Source organism: Orycteropus afer, unplaced genomic scaffold (assembly GCF_000298275.1).
Source record: "Orycteropus afer afer isolate SDZICR_OR568_19922 unplaced genomic scaffold, OryAfe1.0 scaffold00061, whole genome shotgun sequence".
Taxonomy (NCBI): Eukaryota; Metazoa; Chordata; class Mammalia; order Tubulidentata; family Orycteropodidae; genus Orycteropus; species Orycteropus afer.
The window spans coordinates 1979047-1994345 of NW_006921648.1; the positions used below are offsets into that span (position 1 = coordinate 1979047).

Genomic DNA, 15299 nt, shown 5'->3' on the forward strand with positions numbered 1-15299 from the left:
ACTCTGTCCTCTAGGGGCGCTGTGGGTCAGAATGGACTCCAGGCAGTGGGTGTGGTTTGTTTGGGCTTTGCTTCTGTAAAGACTGACAGCCTTGGAGACCCTGTGGGGCAGTTCCGCTCTGTCCTCTAGGGTCGCTGTGAGTCAGAATGGACTCCACAGCAGTGGGTGTGGTTTGGGCTTTGTTTCTGTGAAGATTGACAGCCTTGGAGACCCTGTGGGCGGTTCCACTCTGTCCTCTAGGGGCGCTGTGGATTGGAACTGACGCCACAGCAGTGGATTTGGTTTGGGTATCGTAATGGGTATTCATTTATCTTTGTTCCTACTGTAATCAGGTCTTCCACTGCATCTTCTAAGTGACTATATATAAAAGCTAATGACTTCTCTGTATGTTAACTTTACTTCCCATCGCTTTACTGAATGCCCATTTGTTATTTGTAGTTAAGTTTTCAGACATTCTCTAGGGTTTCCCTGCTATACAATCATACTACATGTAAACAGAGACTTTTTTTTTTTCCTCCAAAATCTTAATACACCTAATTTCTTTCTCATTTAACTGCACTGGCTAAAACCTGCAACACAATATCCAATAGCAGTGGTGCTAGTGGGCTTCACTGTCACGTTCCTAATTGTAGTAGCAACACCTCTAGTCTTTCCTATTAAAGATGAAGGTAAAGGCTGGGCTGAAAGGATGGTATGTGGCCTGTTGTTGTTGTTATGTGCCGTCGAGTCGGACCCGACTCATAGTGACCCAACCTTGGGTTTCCAAGGCAGTATCACAACAGAAGTAGACTGCCTCATCTTCCTTCCGAGGAGTGGCTGGTGGGTTTGAACCGCCAGCCTTCTGGTTAGCAGTCAAGTGCCTTAGGCACTATGCTACCAGATCTCCTGATAGGTACCCTAGTAGGGACTTATCTAGGAGCTTTGGTGGCGCAATGCCTAAGGCATTTGACTGCTAACCACAAGGCTTGTAGTTCAAACCCACCAGCCACTCCTTGGAAGACTGGGCAATCTACTTCTGTAGAGATACTGCCTCAGAAACCCAAGGAGGGGTTGCTGTGAGTTGGTATCGACTCGAAAGCAGTGAGTTTGGTTTTTGGTTATAGACTTATCTAAGGAGTTCTGGTGGTGCAGTGCCTAAAGCATTTGACTATTAACCAGAAGGTTGGAAGTTCAAACCTACCAGCCACTCCGTGGAAGGAAGACGGAGCAATCTACTTCTGTAAAGATTTACTGCCTCAGAAACCCAGTGGGGTCACTATGCGTCGGAACCAATTTGATGGCAGTGAGTTTGGTTTGGTTTTGAGGGACTTATCTATTAACTATATATTTTAAGTATTTTTATGAATCTGGCCTTTGGATTTTGTTGGGTACCTTTCCTAACTATGGAAATGATGGAAGGATTTTTCTTCATTATAAGAGTAATGTATATTAATAGGTTTTCTATTATTAAATCATCTTTGATTTTTGGAATAAATTTTACTTGGTCTTGGAAATTTTTGTCACATTTTGTTACACTGACTTCACACAAATAATTTGCAACTTTTCAGTTATACTCTGAAGTTTTCATAGCATTTGAATTACCTAATTTTTTAAATGTTTAGAATTTTCTTATGAAACTGAACGTGGTGCTCTATCATGGAAAAATTCACTGCCGTCGAGTCAGTGACCCTCCTTGGGTTTCCAAGGTGGTATCACTACAGAAGTAGATTGCGCCATCTTCCTTCCGAGGAGTGGCTGGTGGCTTTGAATCACCAACCTTCTGGTTAGTAATCAGATGCCTTAGGCATTATGCTACCAGAGCGCCTTCCTAATGTGTGTGGGGGGGTCAGTGCTTTTGTTTAACAATTTCCATTTTCTCTATGGAAACTGGTTTATTTATTTTTTAGAAAACTTCTAGTTATTAATTATTCCACATTTTCGATTTTTCAGTCCCTATTTTCTAAGTTATATTAATATCTCCTATTTTCCTTTGGCTGGTTGTTTGTCAACTTTTGAGTCAGAAGCTGAATTGATTTTCACTCTTTCAGGGTTATACATATCCTCAGAGCACGGATTTTCTCCTGAGCATCACTTCAGCTTATGCCATGGATTCTGATACGTAGTGTTTTCTAGAAAAATTATGCTACTTTAATTTGTATTTCTTCAATGATTGGAGGCTCTTAGTAGTTTTAAAATTTCCAGGAGTAAGAAACTTTTATTTTATGATTTCATTATTAATTTTTCGTTTTATTTTGTTGAAATAAAATATTTTATCACTGCTATTTTTAGAATCTATTGAGTCTTTGTTGCATACAAAAAAAAAAAAAAAAAAACCTCACTGCCATCTAGTCGATTCCAACTCACAGCAACCCCCACTGGGTTTCTGAGGCAGTAAATCTTTACAGAAGTAAACTGCCCCCGTACTCCTGCAGAGCCACTGGTGGGTTTGAACCACTGACCTTCTGGTTAGCAGTCAAATGCCTTAGGCACTGAACCACCAGAGCCCCTTACTTTGTTGCACAGCACGTATTAAATTTAGTTGAATCATGCAAAGACAGATTATCACAGTAGAAAGCAGCTATGATCTTAGTAACTTTCTCACCGAGAACTGGTTTAAGCCTTCTACATTTTCAGATGATTCACTTGACGCATCTTGGACAGAGACGCGCATTCTCTGATCTCCCAAGTCAAGGACTCTGCTTTGATTCCTGCCTTTATACTCTTCCCTTGGCAAAATGACCAAATGTTGTTATTTCAACTACCACCCACATGCCAACAACTCAGAAAACTGTACTCTCTTACATCTGAAGTCGTCTCCAACTTCCAACTAACCAGAGGACAATTTTTATTTTCTGCCATGAATTCAGTCTCATATAAAATCTAATCCACGTTCTTCCAAACTCTGCTTCTGGGTCCAAGCCTTCTCTTGACCTGTGATTACTCATTACAGCTACAACAATTCTAAATTGACTTGACTTACAGATTGGAGGCTCATAGAGGGCAGGTATGGAGCAGGGCACACCCTTGAAACCTGCTGAATAGCAACTCCAGAACCCAACCTGGTCCAGGGAATGAACACACCCACCTTCGTGAATTGTCAGCTTCAGGGACTGGGGGAGGGGTGGTAAGGACTGGTACTCAAGGCCCCAAGGTGCATGGCCAAACATTCCGGGAGTTGGCAACATACCCACCAACCAGTCATCCAAATAAATGCTAGCTTTGGCCAAGACTCGAAAACAAACCAGGACGATCAATCTGCTCTTTCTCTGTTTTTCTATAAAATAAATATCAAGAAAGTATTACACAGAAGAAACTGTGGGAAATTAACTAGGTTCATTATACACCATTCCCATCACCATATCAATCTTGGAGGAAGTACAGCCAGGACGCTCTTTAGAAGCAAGGATAGTATGACTTCATCTTAAGTACTTTGGACCTGTCATGGGGAGGGACCAATCACTGGCGAAGTACATCGTGCTGGTAAAGTAATGGGTCAGCAAAAAAGATGGAGCTGCTTAGTAAGACGGACACAGTGGCTGCAACAATGAGTTCACACACAGCGTGACTTGAGGATTGCACAGGACTGGGCAGAGTTCCGTTCGGTTATACCCTAGGTCACCGAGTTGGAGTTAACGCAATAGCACCTAACACACAGTATACGCACACACGTCCTAAGCACACAGTATAGTACAACCGTAGAGTTCATTAGTCATTATGGATCGTGCCCGCCTCACGCCAACTCCCAAAACCTCTCTCTGCTCCACTCAGGTGCAAGAGCAAATGGTCCTGAAGGTAAGGGAAAGAGAATCAGGGACCCAGCAAATATGTTTTGTAGGGTTCCTGCCTCTGGAACAGCACATACTCCCAGAGAAAGGGAGCAGCTGGTAGGAAGCTGGGGCTGCTGTCAAATCATTTCTACATAGATGAGGGGCACATGGGGACAATCATCAGGAAACCAGTACAAATCAAGAAATGTGTTGTGTATCCTCCATGTTTTAAAACATGTTGGTCAACTCGGCCAAGCCATGGCAGTTATGTAATCATGCAATCACCACATGACATGATCTGATGTGATCAGCCAATCAGATGTAAGGGGATTTGGGTGGAATGAAACACTGTTATTCAGGTCACAGCCCTGATCCAGTGCAAGGGGAGCTTCCCTGGAGTGTGGCCTGCATCACCTCTTACCTTATAAGAGTTAAAAGGAGAAGCAGAGAGAGGGACCTGACTACCAAAAAAGAAGAACTAGGAATGGAGTGCATGCACTGAAGCCAGAGTCCCTGCACTGAGAACCTCCCAGACCCAGGGAAAGACTAATGCCAAGATCCTTAGGCTCTCCAAGGAATGCTAGGCCCACAGATGTTGAAAGGAGACAAGAACCTTCCCTGAGAGCTGACTGAGAAAACCTTCCTAGAGAAAACCTTCCTCTAGAGCCGGCACCCTGAATTCAGACTTCCAGCCTCCTAAACTGTGAGAGAATAAATTCCTGTTTGTAAAGGCCACCCAACTGTGATATTTCTGTTATAGCAGCGCGAGATGACAAGACAGCCCCATCCACCAATGATACAGGACGTCACTGACGAAAATTAAGAGAAATGGAGCAAGGAGGCAGTATAGCTCTGGGCCACGACTAGGAGCTCTGAGGTCCCTGCACGCTACTTACTGCTTTGTGACCTATAGCAAATTTCTTAACCTCTCTCTGCTTCAGTTCCCCGCTCGGTAAAATAGGAGTAATTCCTATATCCCACAGCACTATTTCAAACATTACATGAGATGACAAATGCATGCAAAATACTCAAACTAGCGCTTGACACGTTATGACACTGAAGTATGTAACTGTTCGATATTGTTTGCATCAATGTTGTTGCTGTTGTTATGTGCCATTGAGTGAATATAGTGGGATGTACAGTCACTTATACCAGTATGTTCCACAGTTCTTCAACACAAAAAAATGGCCTAAAAGACTTATGTGTCTAATGAAAAAACTAATTTAAAATTTACCTCTTGTGAAAGGAGCACTGGATCCCGAAAACAGGTTCAGAAACAGTGTGCCCACATTTTCCACCTGAGTATTTGACCCTCGTATGTTAGCCTATCAGACAAGCCTATCAGACAACAATAGTACATCAACAAGTCCAGTTTACCAAGAGAAGGCTCCTCTCCTCTCTCACCCCCATGATATGGGAAAAAAAGCCACCACAGCTAGGCCAGGCTCCACCACACGAGGTAAAACGTGTGTGCATGTGCGCACACATGTGCTTCTTGCTGTTGTTGTTGTTATGTGCCATTGAGTTGGACCCGACGCATAACAACCCCTCCTTGGGTTTCCAATGCGGTATCACTACAGAAGTATATTGCCCAACCTTAACCTTCCTTCCGAGTAGTGGCTGGTGGGTTTGAACCGCCAGCCTTCTGGTCAGCAGTCAAGTGCCTTAGGCACTACACTACCAGAGCTCCTACACATGTGCTTAGCAGGTGTGAAAAGTGCCTCAAAAGCTCAAGGATGATGGAGAAGGACATGCATTTCCCACAGCATACAATTCAAATACACGAGAGACTTGATTTCTTACCCAGGAGCACCATCTCCCCGACGTTACATTCTTCATTCTCTGAGGTGGGCTGTTGGGAAGGATCCAGGCTCACACATTCCTCTTGGGAGTGAAATACATTCAAATCCTCAAAGACCAGCAGCTCCTGAAAAAGCAACAGGAGGCTCCTTGACAGCCCCGCTGGGAAGGCAGACTAGGATGCAAAGACCAAGGGAAGGGGCACAGGGACAGGGAAAGAACTCCCCAAATATCACACAGACACAGCACACCCAGGAGGACGCCAGGCTCAGAGTGGAGCCAACGGGAAAAAGATCAGGAGAAAATGTCCAAGGGGCAGTAAAGAACTTGCCCTCTCTTTTTACTGACTCTCAAGATGTGTTTTATGGGTTGGCTGAGTAGAAAAGAAGCAAGAGCAGAGACGGTGAGTCACTCAGACAGGAAAAGGATAAACCAAACCTACCTTGGGCTCAGCTTTGGAACACAGAGATACTGTCTCCTGTTTCTGTTGGGCTCCTTCTCTGGGTAGAAGACTCACTAACGGATGAGGTTGCACTGGGGGAAGAGGAAGCTATAGTTAGTGAATGAGTCATTGACTCTAATGTGGGGGGAGGGAACTGAACCCGTATACTCTGGCCAGGCTGACCTTGTTCCTTGTGCATGCAATCCAAGGCCATGTCTGTTCCTCAGCACAGAGGCCAGGATCAAGGACCCCAGGTCTCAAACCTACCTAAGGTCTCCTCATTCCAAAAGAAATAATTCTCTGAATCACTTTTCAAAATTTCCCACAGAAATGCTATTAAAGGGGAGGTGGGGGGGGGGGTCAGCAAAATCTGAAAAAGCCCACAGCAGGCATTTCTGAAATTCCCCATAAACTAGAGTCAATGTGATAATCCATCCACATTTCTTTATCCTAAAAAGATACTTCCCCAAAAAATGTTAGAACACACATGACGTCGTACCTCACTGACCTATGCCTTTACATACCCAGCACATCACCGTCTGCTCCAATTTAAGAAGAACATGTTTCCTCCTCCTAACATGTTTATGCGGAGCTCTGGTGGTGCAGTGCCGAAGGCATCTGACTGCTAACCAGAAGGCTGGTGGTTCAAACCCACCAGCCACTCCTCGGAAGGAAGACTGGGCAATCTACTTCCATAGCAGTACCTCCTCAGAAACCCGAGGAGGAGTCACTAGGAGTCAGAAACAACTTCATGGCAGTGAGTTTGGTTTGGTTTGGAATGTATTTATGTAACAGAATTAATTCCTTTTCCAATGCCCACAAGCCTTACTCGAATCCGTTACTAATGATAATGGAAGCCTACCTCAGCCGTCAGTACTGTCCCCTTCACTCCAAGTGAAACAACATCGGCTTCTCACCTTTATTGTGAAGGCCTGAGCTCACATCCTTCATAATAACTAAGGTCTCCTTGGCTTTCTGACTGGGCGGAACCACACTTGGCTTGGGCAAGAAGGTGAGGAAGTGCTCCAGCACCAGTTGGTGGATGGTCTTGGGTCCACTAGTGGCATCCCGAAGTAGATCTTGGCCCAGCTTGGAATTTGGAGGAACTCTCAGTATAAAAGACTGCTTTGGCTTTGGCGGCATGGAGACCACTTTTGCAGCCATTGTACCTTGCAACCACACTTGTTTCTGTTACTTCAATGAGCGCTTCTTACTGAAGAAAACCTGCCAGATAACCAAGCTGCAGACAAGAGAAACCATGGGTTAGCCACTAAACCAGGCAGGGCATGACTGCATCCCAATGCGTGACTTGGATAGTGAGGCCAGGTGAGAGCTAATTAAGAAAAAGAACAGACGTGGGAAAATCAAGACAGAAATATAAAGTCTCTGAACAAGATTCTCTTAGCAACAGAAGATCCTGAGAATGAAAGGGGATGTCCAAACCCGAAGGTCAGAAGCGAAGGCATCCGGCTTTCCAACGGCCATCTTCCTAGGAAATACGATATACGATGGGCAAAACCCATTGAGAAGTTTAACTCACGCTGGTAGTCGAAGTGTGAGCTGGAAGAAAGAAAATCTGAGGTCCGAAAGCAAGAATATCCGCTCAGAAATCAGGCTGGCCATTGAATAGGGCCAAATGGTCCCCCAGGGGTCGCAGCTCCTTCGCGTGTTCATCTGTGGGGTTTGACTCTCCAAGGGAACCAATACTGAGGTTGCATGAGGTGTGTCTACACACGGCTTGCTGACTGCTTGCCACCGACAAAACCCAACTGAGAGCTGCAGAGGGCGTCACACTAGGGACCCAAAACCCAGGGGACACCTTTGTCGCAAAACCCAACGGGCGCATCGCTTGAGACACAGACACAGCCCCCTACCGGGCCTGGCTCCCGCCCCGCAACGTACCTCAGAGGCCTCCTTAGCCTAGTTCCCGCCCTCACGGAGCCTTCTCACCTCTCGAAGTCTCTGCTGCCCCTGGGCGCTTGCTGGGGACCGCCCGGAGACCCTGGCCTGGGGAGAGACCGGGAAACTAGGGGCGAGGGGGCGAGGGGGCGAGAGGCCGAGCCCTTCCCTCGCCCTTAGGCGCGTCCCCACAAGCAGCGATTGGTGGGCGCCGCCGTCAGTTGAGCAGGACGGCTGGGACGCGATGCCTTCTGGGAGGCCAGGGGGCTTCACGCAGTGACGTCACGCCCGGTACCTCACTTCCGGTGCGGAAGCCTGGTCTCCCCGCTCGGAGCGAGTCGTCTTTGCTTGCGAAGGCGAAGCTCGAGGTATGTCGATTTTGCTAACAGTGCCGTGCGGAGACCAGGCTAGCGGCAGCCGCTCTCTTCGTAGTTCTGCATAGAAGACAGAAGGTAGGAGGCTGGCTCCAGTCCTCCATGACGGGCTGGCACCGCTCCAGGTGCGGGCTAGCACACTCCATGGCCTGCTGGGAAATGTAGTTTGGCTAAAAAAGCCAATGAGAAATCGCCTGGCTCAGTGGTTAGGGCGGGGCAGGACCAAGGCTGGGCCGGAAGCGGGCTGTGTCTGGGACCGGAAGATCTGCGCCAGTGCTGGGCAGTTTCCCTCAGAGCTTCCGGGGTGGGTGAAAGACTCCGGCGGCCAAGAAGATGGAGCTGGTGTAGGTTACGGGACGGTTCTGGCGTCCTCTCAGCTGTTTCTTCCGTTGGGGGGGACAGCCTGTAGGTCACAGCTCGGCTACCCTTCCCGTCCCCTGCTTTCCAACTTGTACTCTGAGGTCTGGACCTGCCATCTCATTTTCTAAGAGATCCTACTCACCTTTCTCCTATTGTCCCCATATCCGTTTCCAATTTCACCCACCAGCCACTCTTCGGAAGAAAGGTTGGGCAATCTACTGTGGAGATTGCGCCTTGGAAACCTAAGGAGAGGTGGCTATGAGTCGAATTGACTTGACAGCAGTGAGTTTGGGTTGTTATATTTTGGAAGGAGGGTTAAAAATGTCTTTTCCCTCTGCGGCATTCCTATAGAAGGTTTATATTCCAGTGAGGCACTGGTCAGGGTTGGGACACCTTGAGGGCAGTTATTTCCTTATTAATCTGTGCAACAGCAGATTCTAGCAGGGTGACAAAAATTAAAATGTAAATGAATACCTTTTCTTAACCCCACCTGTAGCAGGTTCACTTAACCATGACTTAAAATGTTTATAAAGAGACTGTTATCAAAACTGGCACCTACTTATAAGCTTATGAGCAGCCATCTAAGGTGCAACTATTGGTCTCTACCCATCTGGAGAAGAGTGAAGAAAACCAAAGTCCCAAGGACATAATTAGTCCAAAGGACTAATGGAGTGCATAAACCTCAGCCTCCAGGGCTGAGACCAGAACTAGATGGTGCCTGGCTCCCACTACTGATGGCTCTGAAAGAGGTCACAATAGGAGGTCCTGGATAGACTGAGGGGAAATGTAGCACAAAACTCACAATCATGAGAAAGCCCAAGCTTACTGGTCTGAATATTGACTGTGGAACCTCCAAGATTATGGCAGTTAGACACTCTTCAGGCTTCGAACTGAGCTTAACCCCCATCACTCAGCTCTTAGCCAAGCAATAGGTTTATATGGTGAACAGTAATATCAGGAGGGTATGCACTCATTAGACCAACCACACATACGAGATCAAGAGGACAGCATTTGCTCAGGGATAGGAAGGCAGGAGGGGATGGGAAGGGAGAATGAAGAGAGGGGTGAATGCTGTTAGAGTATAGGGACTGCAATAAATGTCACAAAACAATGTATATGAACTGCAGAATGGAAAACCAATTTGCTCTATAAACTTTCACCTAAATCACAATTTTAAAGCAAAAAAAAAACTGGCAATTACTAAAAACCTTGACTCAAAGCAGTACAGATTGAACTAAAAACAAAACCATGTCAAGTTCATTCCAATTCATGGTGATTCCATATAGTGTGTTATCCCATGTGTGTCAGAGAAGAACTGTGCTCCATAGAGTTTTTACAATGGCTTAGTTTTCAGACCAGAAGGCTGGTGGTTCAAACCCATCAGCCACTCCTCAGAAGGAAGATTGGGCAATCTGCTTCTGTAGATAACCACCTCAGAAGCCCAAGGAGTGGTTGCTGTGAGTCGAATTGACTTGACGGCAGTGAATTTTTTTTTTTGTTTGTTGTTTTATTTTTCAAAAGTAGATCACCAGTCACTTCTTTCCAGGCACTTCTGAGTGGACTCATTCTAACCTTTAAGTTTGCAGAAGGCCCGTTAGCATTCTGCACCACCTGGGGACTCTGTGGATTGGACTGTTATATTTAGCTGCTGTCCAGTTAAATTTGACTCATAACAAACCAATGTGACAAAATAAAAATGCCCCATATGCTTTCTAGGCTGTAATCTTTCCAAGAGCAGATTTCCTAGTTTCTCCAACAGAACCGCTGGGTGGGTTTTAATCACTAACCTTTTGGTTACCACCCAAGCACTTAACTGTTGTGCTAGCAACTCTATAGATTTGATAAGAGTAGACGAATATATCAAGAACAACAATAAAAATACAAAAATTTACCTAAATAGGCTAAATGATCAGTATGTCTAGGCAAAAGGGAATATACCCATAACCATATATAAGGTGGAATGCGTCCTGGAAGAGAGAATGGCCACACTTTGTCTCACCTACTTTGGTCATGTTGTCATAAGCGACCATTCCCTCGAGAAGGGTATCATGCTTGGTAAAATGAAGGGTCAACGAAGAAGGGGAAGTGCTTCTATGAGATGGATTGACACAGGGGCTGCAATGATGGGCTCAGGTATAGCCAGGATTGTGAAGCTGGTATAGGACTTGGCAGTGTTTCATTCTGTACATAGGGTCGCTATGAGTCAGAAACAACAACAACATATGTAAGACTGGCAGATGATACTTCTACATATATATTTGTATGTCCTCTAAGAATGTCCCAATATGTAATAGAGCTAAAAAAGTAGTAAAGATATGATAACTTCTTAGGTACATACAGCCAGCCAGCCTGAGGGAGTGTGTAGTTGGACATATGGGCTCAGGACTATGGTCACAGGGGACATTAAGTTCAATTGGCATTACATACTACACAAAAATATTGTTCTACATCCTACTTTGGTGAGTAGCGACTGGGATCTTAAAAGCTTACAAGCAGCCATCTAGAGGCAACAATGGGTCTCTCCTCATCCAGAGCAAAGAAGAATGAAGCAAACCAAAGACACATGGAAACAATTGGTCCAAGGGATTAGTAGACCATGCGACCCTCAGCCTGTATGACTATGAGACCAGAAGAACTAGATCATGCCTGGCTACCACTGTCAACCACTCTCAGGAGGATCAGTGCAGAAAATCCTGGATAGAGTGGGAGAACAATGTGGAACAAAACGCAAAATTATAAAAAAAAGAGACCAGGTTTACTGGTCTGATAGAGCCTAGTGAGACCCCCAGTTCACCCTAGTTACCCTTCAGGTCTGGAATTGAGCTCATTCCTGTGGCATCCAGTCAAATAATAGGCAGGCATATAGGGTGAGCATTTACATCAGATACATACATGCCTTAAAACAGTAAATCATGGGAGAAGAGAAGGGCAGTGTTTGCACAGGGAGATAGCTAAGGGGGCGGGAGTGCATAGGAAAGAAGGGCACAGGGAAGAGGTAAATGCAGGGGGAATGTTGAAAGAGAGCTATCTATCACTTTGTGGGGGAATTGCACTTAGTGTCATGAAACAAAATGTGTATGAACTGCTGTATGGAAATGAATTTGCTCTGTAAACTTTCACCCAAATCACAATGAAAATTTTTAAAATAGTCTTTTAAAAGATTTTTTTACCTAAATATACGTGAACCTATATGAAAGAGCAGCATTCCAATTTAGTGCTAGCAAAAATTCTTTTCCGAGGGGAAAAAAAGACCTCTTTCCTTACACCACACACAAAAATGAAATTTAATAAACAACAGATAAGAGAACATTAACTTTGAGGCAAAACAGGGAACTAAGATACCTTATGGTAAAATATAAACCTGTGTGACTACATTCAGAAAACTGTTTAATAGTGTGAACATAGTCAAACAAATAAAAGACTAGAAAATAATTTTAAAACAAACCAGATAAGGAATTAAATATTCCCAGTATAAAGAGCTCCTGCCAACTGAAAAGCACAGCCCCCCACAGGAGGAAAATTAAATGGTCATTAATATTTGAAAAGATACTTAGCCACACTATTAGTGAAGATGATCACATTAAAAAGGGACATTTTTCACCTATCAAGCAATGAAGAGAAAATATCCACTCTCGTTGCTAGTAAAGTGTGACATGTGAGGAGTCATTTGGTGATATATATTAAAAGCGTACGCACCCCTTTGATCTCACAATCTCACCTGGGACTCTGTTGTTGTTGTTAGGTGGTGGTGAGTTGATTCCAACTTATTCCAACACTATGTAAAACAGAACCAAACCTTGGCTGGTCCTGGGCCATCCTCATAGTTATTGCTATGTTTGAGGCTACTGTCGCAGCCACTATGTCAATCCATCTTGTTTAGGGTCTTCCTCTTTTTCATGAGGTCCTTCTTCATAGACTGGTTCCTCCTGATAACGTGTCCAAAGTGAGATGAAGTCTGCCATCTTGGTTTCTAAGGAGCATTCTGTCTTCTTCCAAGACAGATTTGTTTGTTTTTTGGCAGTCCATGGTGTATTTAATATCCTTCATCAACACCAAAAGTCAAATACATCAGTTTTCCTTTGGTCTTCCTTATTCACTGTGCAGCATTGGCACGCATGAGGCATTTGAACACACCACAGCTAGGGCCAGGTGAACTTCAGTCCCCCACTCGTCTGTCAGTCTGTCCTGTGGTGGTTTGCATGTTGCTGTGAGGCTGGAAGCTATGCCACCAGTATTTCAAATACCAGCAGAGTCACCCATGGTAGACGTATTTCAACAGAGCTTCCAGACTAATACAGCCTAGGAAGAAGTCTACTTCTGGAAAAATAAGCCTTACAAATTGCAGCAGAATGTTGTCTGATAGAGTACAAAGATGAGCCCCTGGGAATCTAGTCTCTAGAAACTAGACCATTTATCTATAATGACCATGAACAAAGCTTTTCTTGTAGAATACTTTGTAATGGTGACAACTGGAAACAACATGAATGTTCATCAGAAAAGAAATGGTTAATTAATTTGGAATATTAACACTGGAATCCATTCTAGAATATTACATAGCTATTAAGAAGAATGGGAGCTCTGGTAGCATAGTGGCTAAGGCACTTGACTGTTCACCAGATGGCTGGGGGTTCAAACCCATCAGCCACTCCTCGGAAGGAAGGTTGGGCAATCCTACTTCCGTAGTGATACTGCCTCGGAAACCCAAGGAGGGGTCGCTATGAGTCAGGGCTGACTCGACGGCACATAACAACAACAACAATTAAGAAGAATGGGTTAGAATTATAGGTATATCTGGAGAGAAGGCCATAAAATATTAAATGGGAAAAGCTCACAGTTATGTACATAGCACATAATTATATTTTCAGAACACACAGAAAACACTAGGCACATCTGTATGTTTGTACGGAGAGAGATACATGCCAGACTATCAAAATGGTTATGCTCAGGGAAAACAGGGTTGGAAAAACCAAACTCACTGCCATCGAGTCGATTGTGACTCAGCGACCCTCTTTGGGTTTCCAAAGTGATAAATCTTTACAGAAGTAGATTGCCCAGTCTTCCTTCCATGGAGTGGCTGGTGGATGTGAACTGCCAACCTTCTAGTTAGCAGTCAGATGCCTTAGGCACTACGCCACCAGAGCTCCTTAGAGGGATAAAAGGGAAATTAAATATTTTTAGATTGTGTCACTTCATTTAATAAGCAAGTATCAACGTTGTAACTAAAAAATAATAATATAAAAAGGATAAAATGATAAGGATTTTTTAAAAAACTTGATGGCATCTTGTTTTAAAAAACTGATCAGTAAAATAAATAACACAACTAGACTTGAAATAGTACCAGATCCTAATCTAAGGGTGTAAACAGACAACGGATAGATCGACAAAAAGCCTTTAACATGAAAAAGTAACTGTCACATAAAATTAAAGAGATGCAATTTAAAATAATAAAACACAAGAATTACTGTTGCTAGGTAACATCAAGAAGGCTCCGAATCATAGCAACCCTGTACAACAGAACAAAGCACTGCCCAGCCCTCTGCCATCCTCACAGTGTTTGTTATGTTTGAGTCCATCGTTGCAGCCACTGTTTCAATCCATCTCGTTCAGGGTCTTCCCCTTACTTGCTCACACTTTGCCAAGCACGATGTCCTTTTCCAAGGGCTGGTCCCTTCTGCCAACATGACCAAAGTACATGAGACCAAGTCTGGCTATTCCTGCTACTAAGGAGCATTCCAGCTGCACTTCTGAGATAGGTTTGTTCGTTCTCCTGACATCCACGGTATTTTCAGTATTCTTTACCAACACCACAATTCAAATGCATTGATTCGTCAGTCTTCCATATTCATTGTCCAGCTTTCACATGCAATGATGTGATTGAAAATAACATGGCTTGGGTCAGGCTCACTTTCATCTTTAAAGTGGTATCTTTGTTCTTTAACACTTTAAAGAAGTATTTCGCAGCAGATTGACCCAGTGCGATACATCGTCTGATTTCATGACTGTTTCTTCCATGGGTCATGATTATGGATCCAAGTAAAATGAAATACCTGACAACTTCAATCTTTTCTCCATTTATCACCATGTTGCTTATTGGTCTAGTAGTGAGGGTTTTTGTTTCTTTATCGTGAGGTGTAATCCATACTGAAGGCTGTAATCTTTGATCTTCATCATTAAGGGTTTCCAGTCATCTTCACTTTCAGCAAGCAAGGTTGTGTCATCTGCGTAACGCAGTTAAGGAGTCTTCCTCCAATTCTGATGCCACGTTCTTCTTCATATAGTCCAGCTTCTCAGATTATTTGCTCAGCCAAGTTAAAACACACTATGCTAAAAGAGCCAGTCACATAATTTTTGGTGAAAACCCCACCACTATGACCCCTAGTCACCCTTAGGGCCTGGAATTGAACTCAACCCTGTGGTTTAACTGCCACAATAAACAAGTCTATGAGCTGAACAACTGCACCAGGTAAGTACACTCCTTAGAACAACCATGTGGGATCAGAAGGGCACTATTTGCACAGAGAGACAGCTTTGGGGGCAAGAACGCATAGGAAAGAACACAAGAAAAAGGTAACCACAGGGAAGAAGTAGGAAGAGAGCTATTACATTATGGGGATTGCAATCAATGTCATGAAGCAAAATGTGTATAAACTGTTGAATGGAAAACCAATTTGCTCTGTA

At 44.2% G+C, this 15299-nt stretch overlaps 1 protein-coding gene across 1 annotated transcript in view; it reads right to left on the reverse strand.

Moving 5' to 3' along the window:
• ZNF200 (zinc finger protein 200) overlaps positions 1–7152 on the reverse strand; it is a 21013-nt gene extending 13861 nt beyond the window's left edge. Inside the window, exons 1-3 of the mRNA XM_042780776.1 lie at positions 6906–7152; positions 5989–6062; positions 5550–5673 (exon numbers count right to left, since the gene is read on the reverse strand). Coding sequence (XP_042636710.1) covers positions 5550–5673; positions 5989–6062; positions 6906–7152 — 445 coding nt within the window. The remainder of the gene's footprint in view (positions 1–5549; positions 5674–5988; positions 6063–6905) is intronic.
• Positions 7153–15299: the final 8147 nt, after the last annotated feature.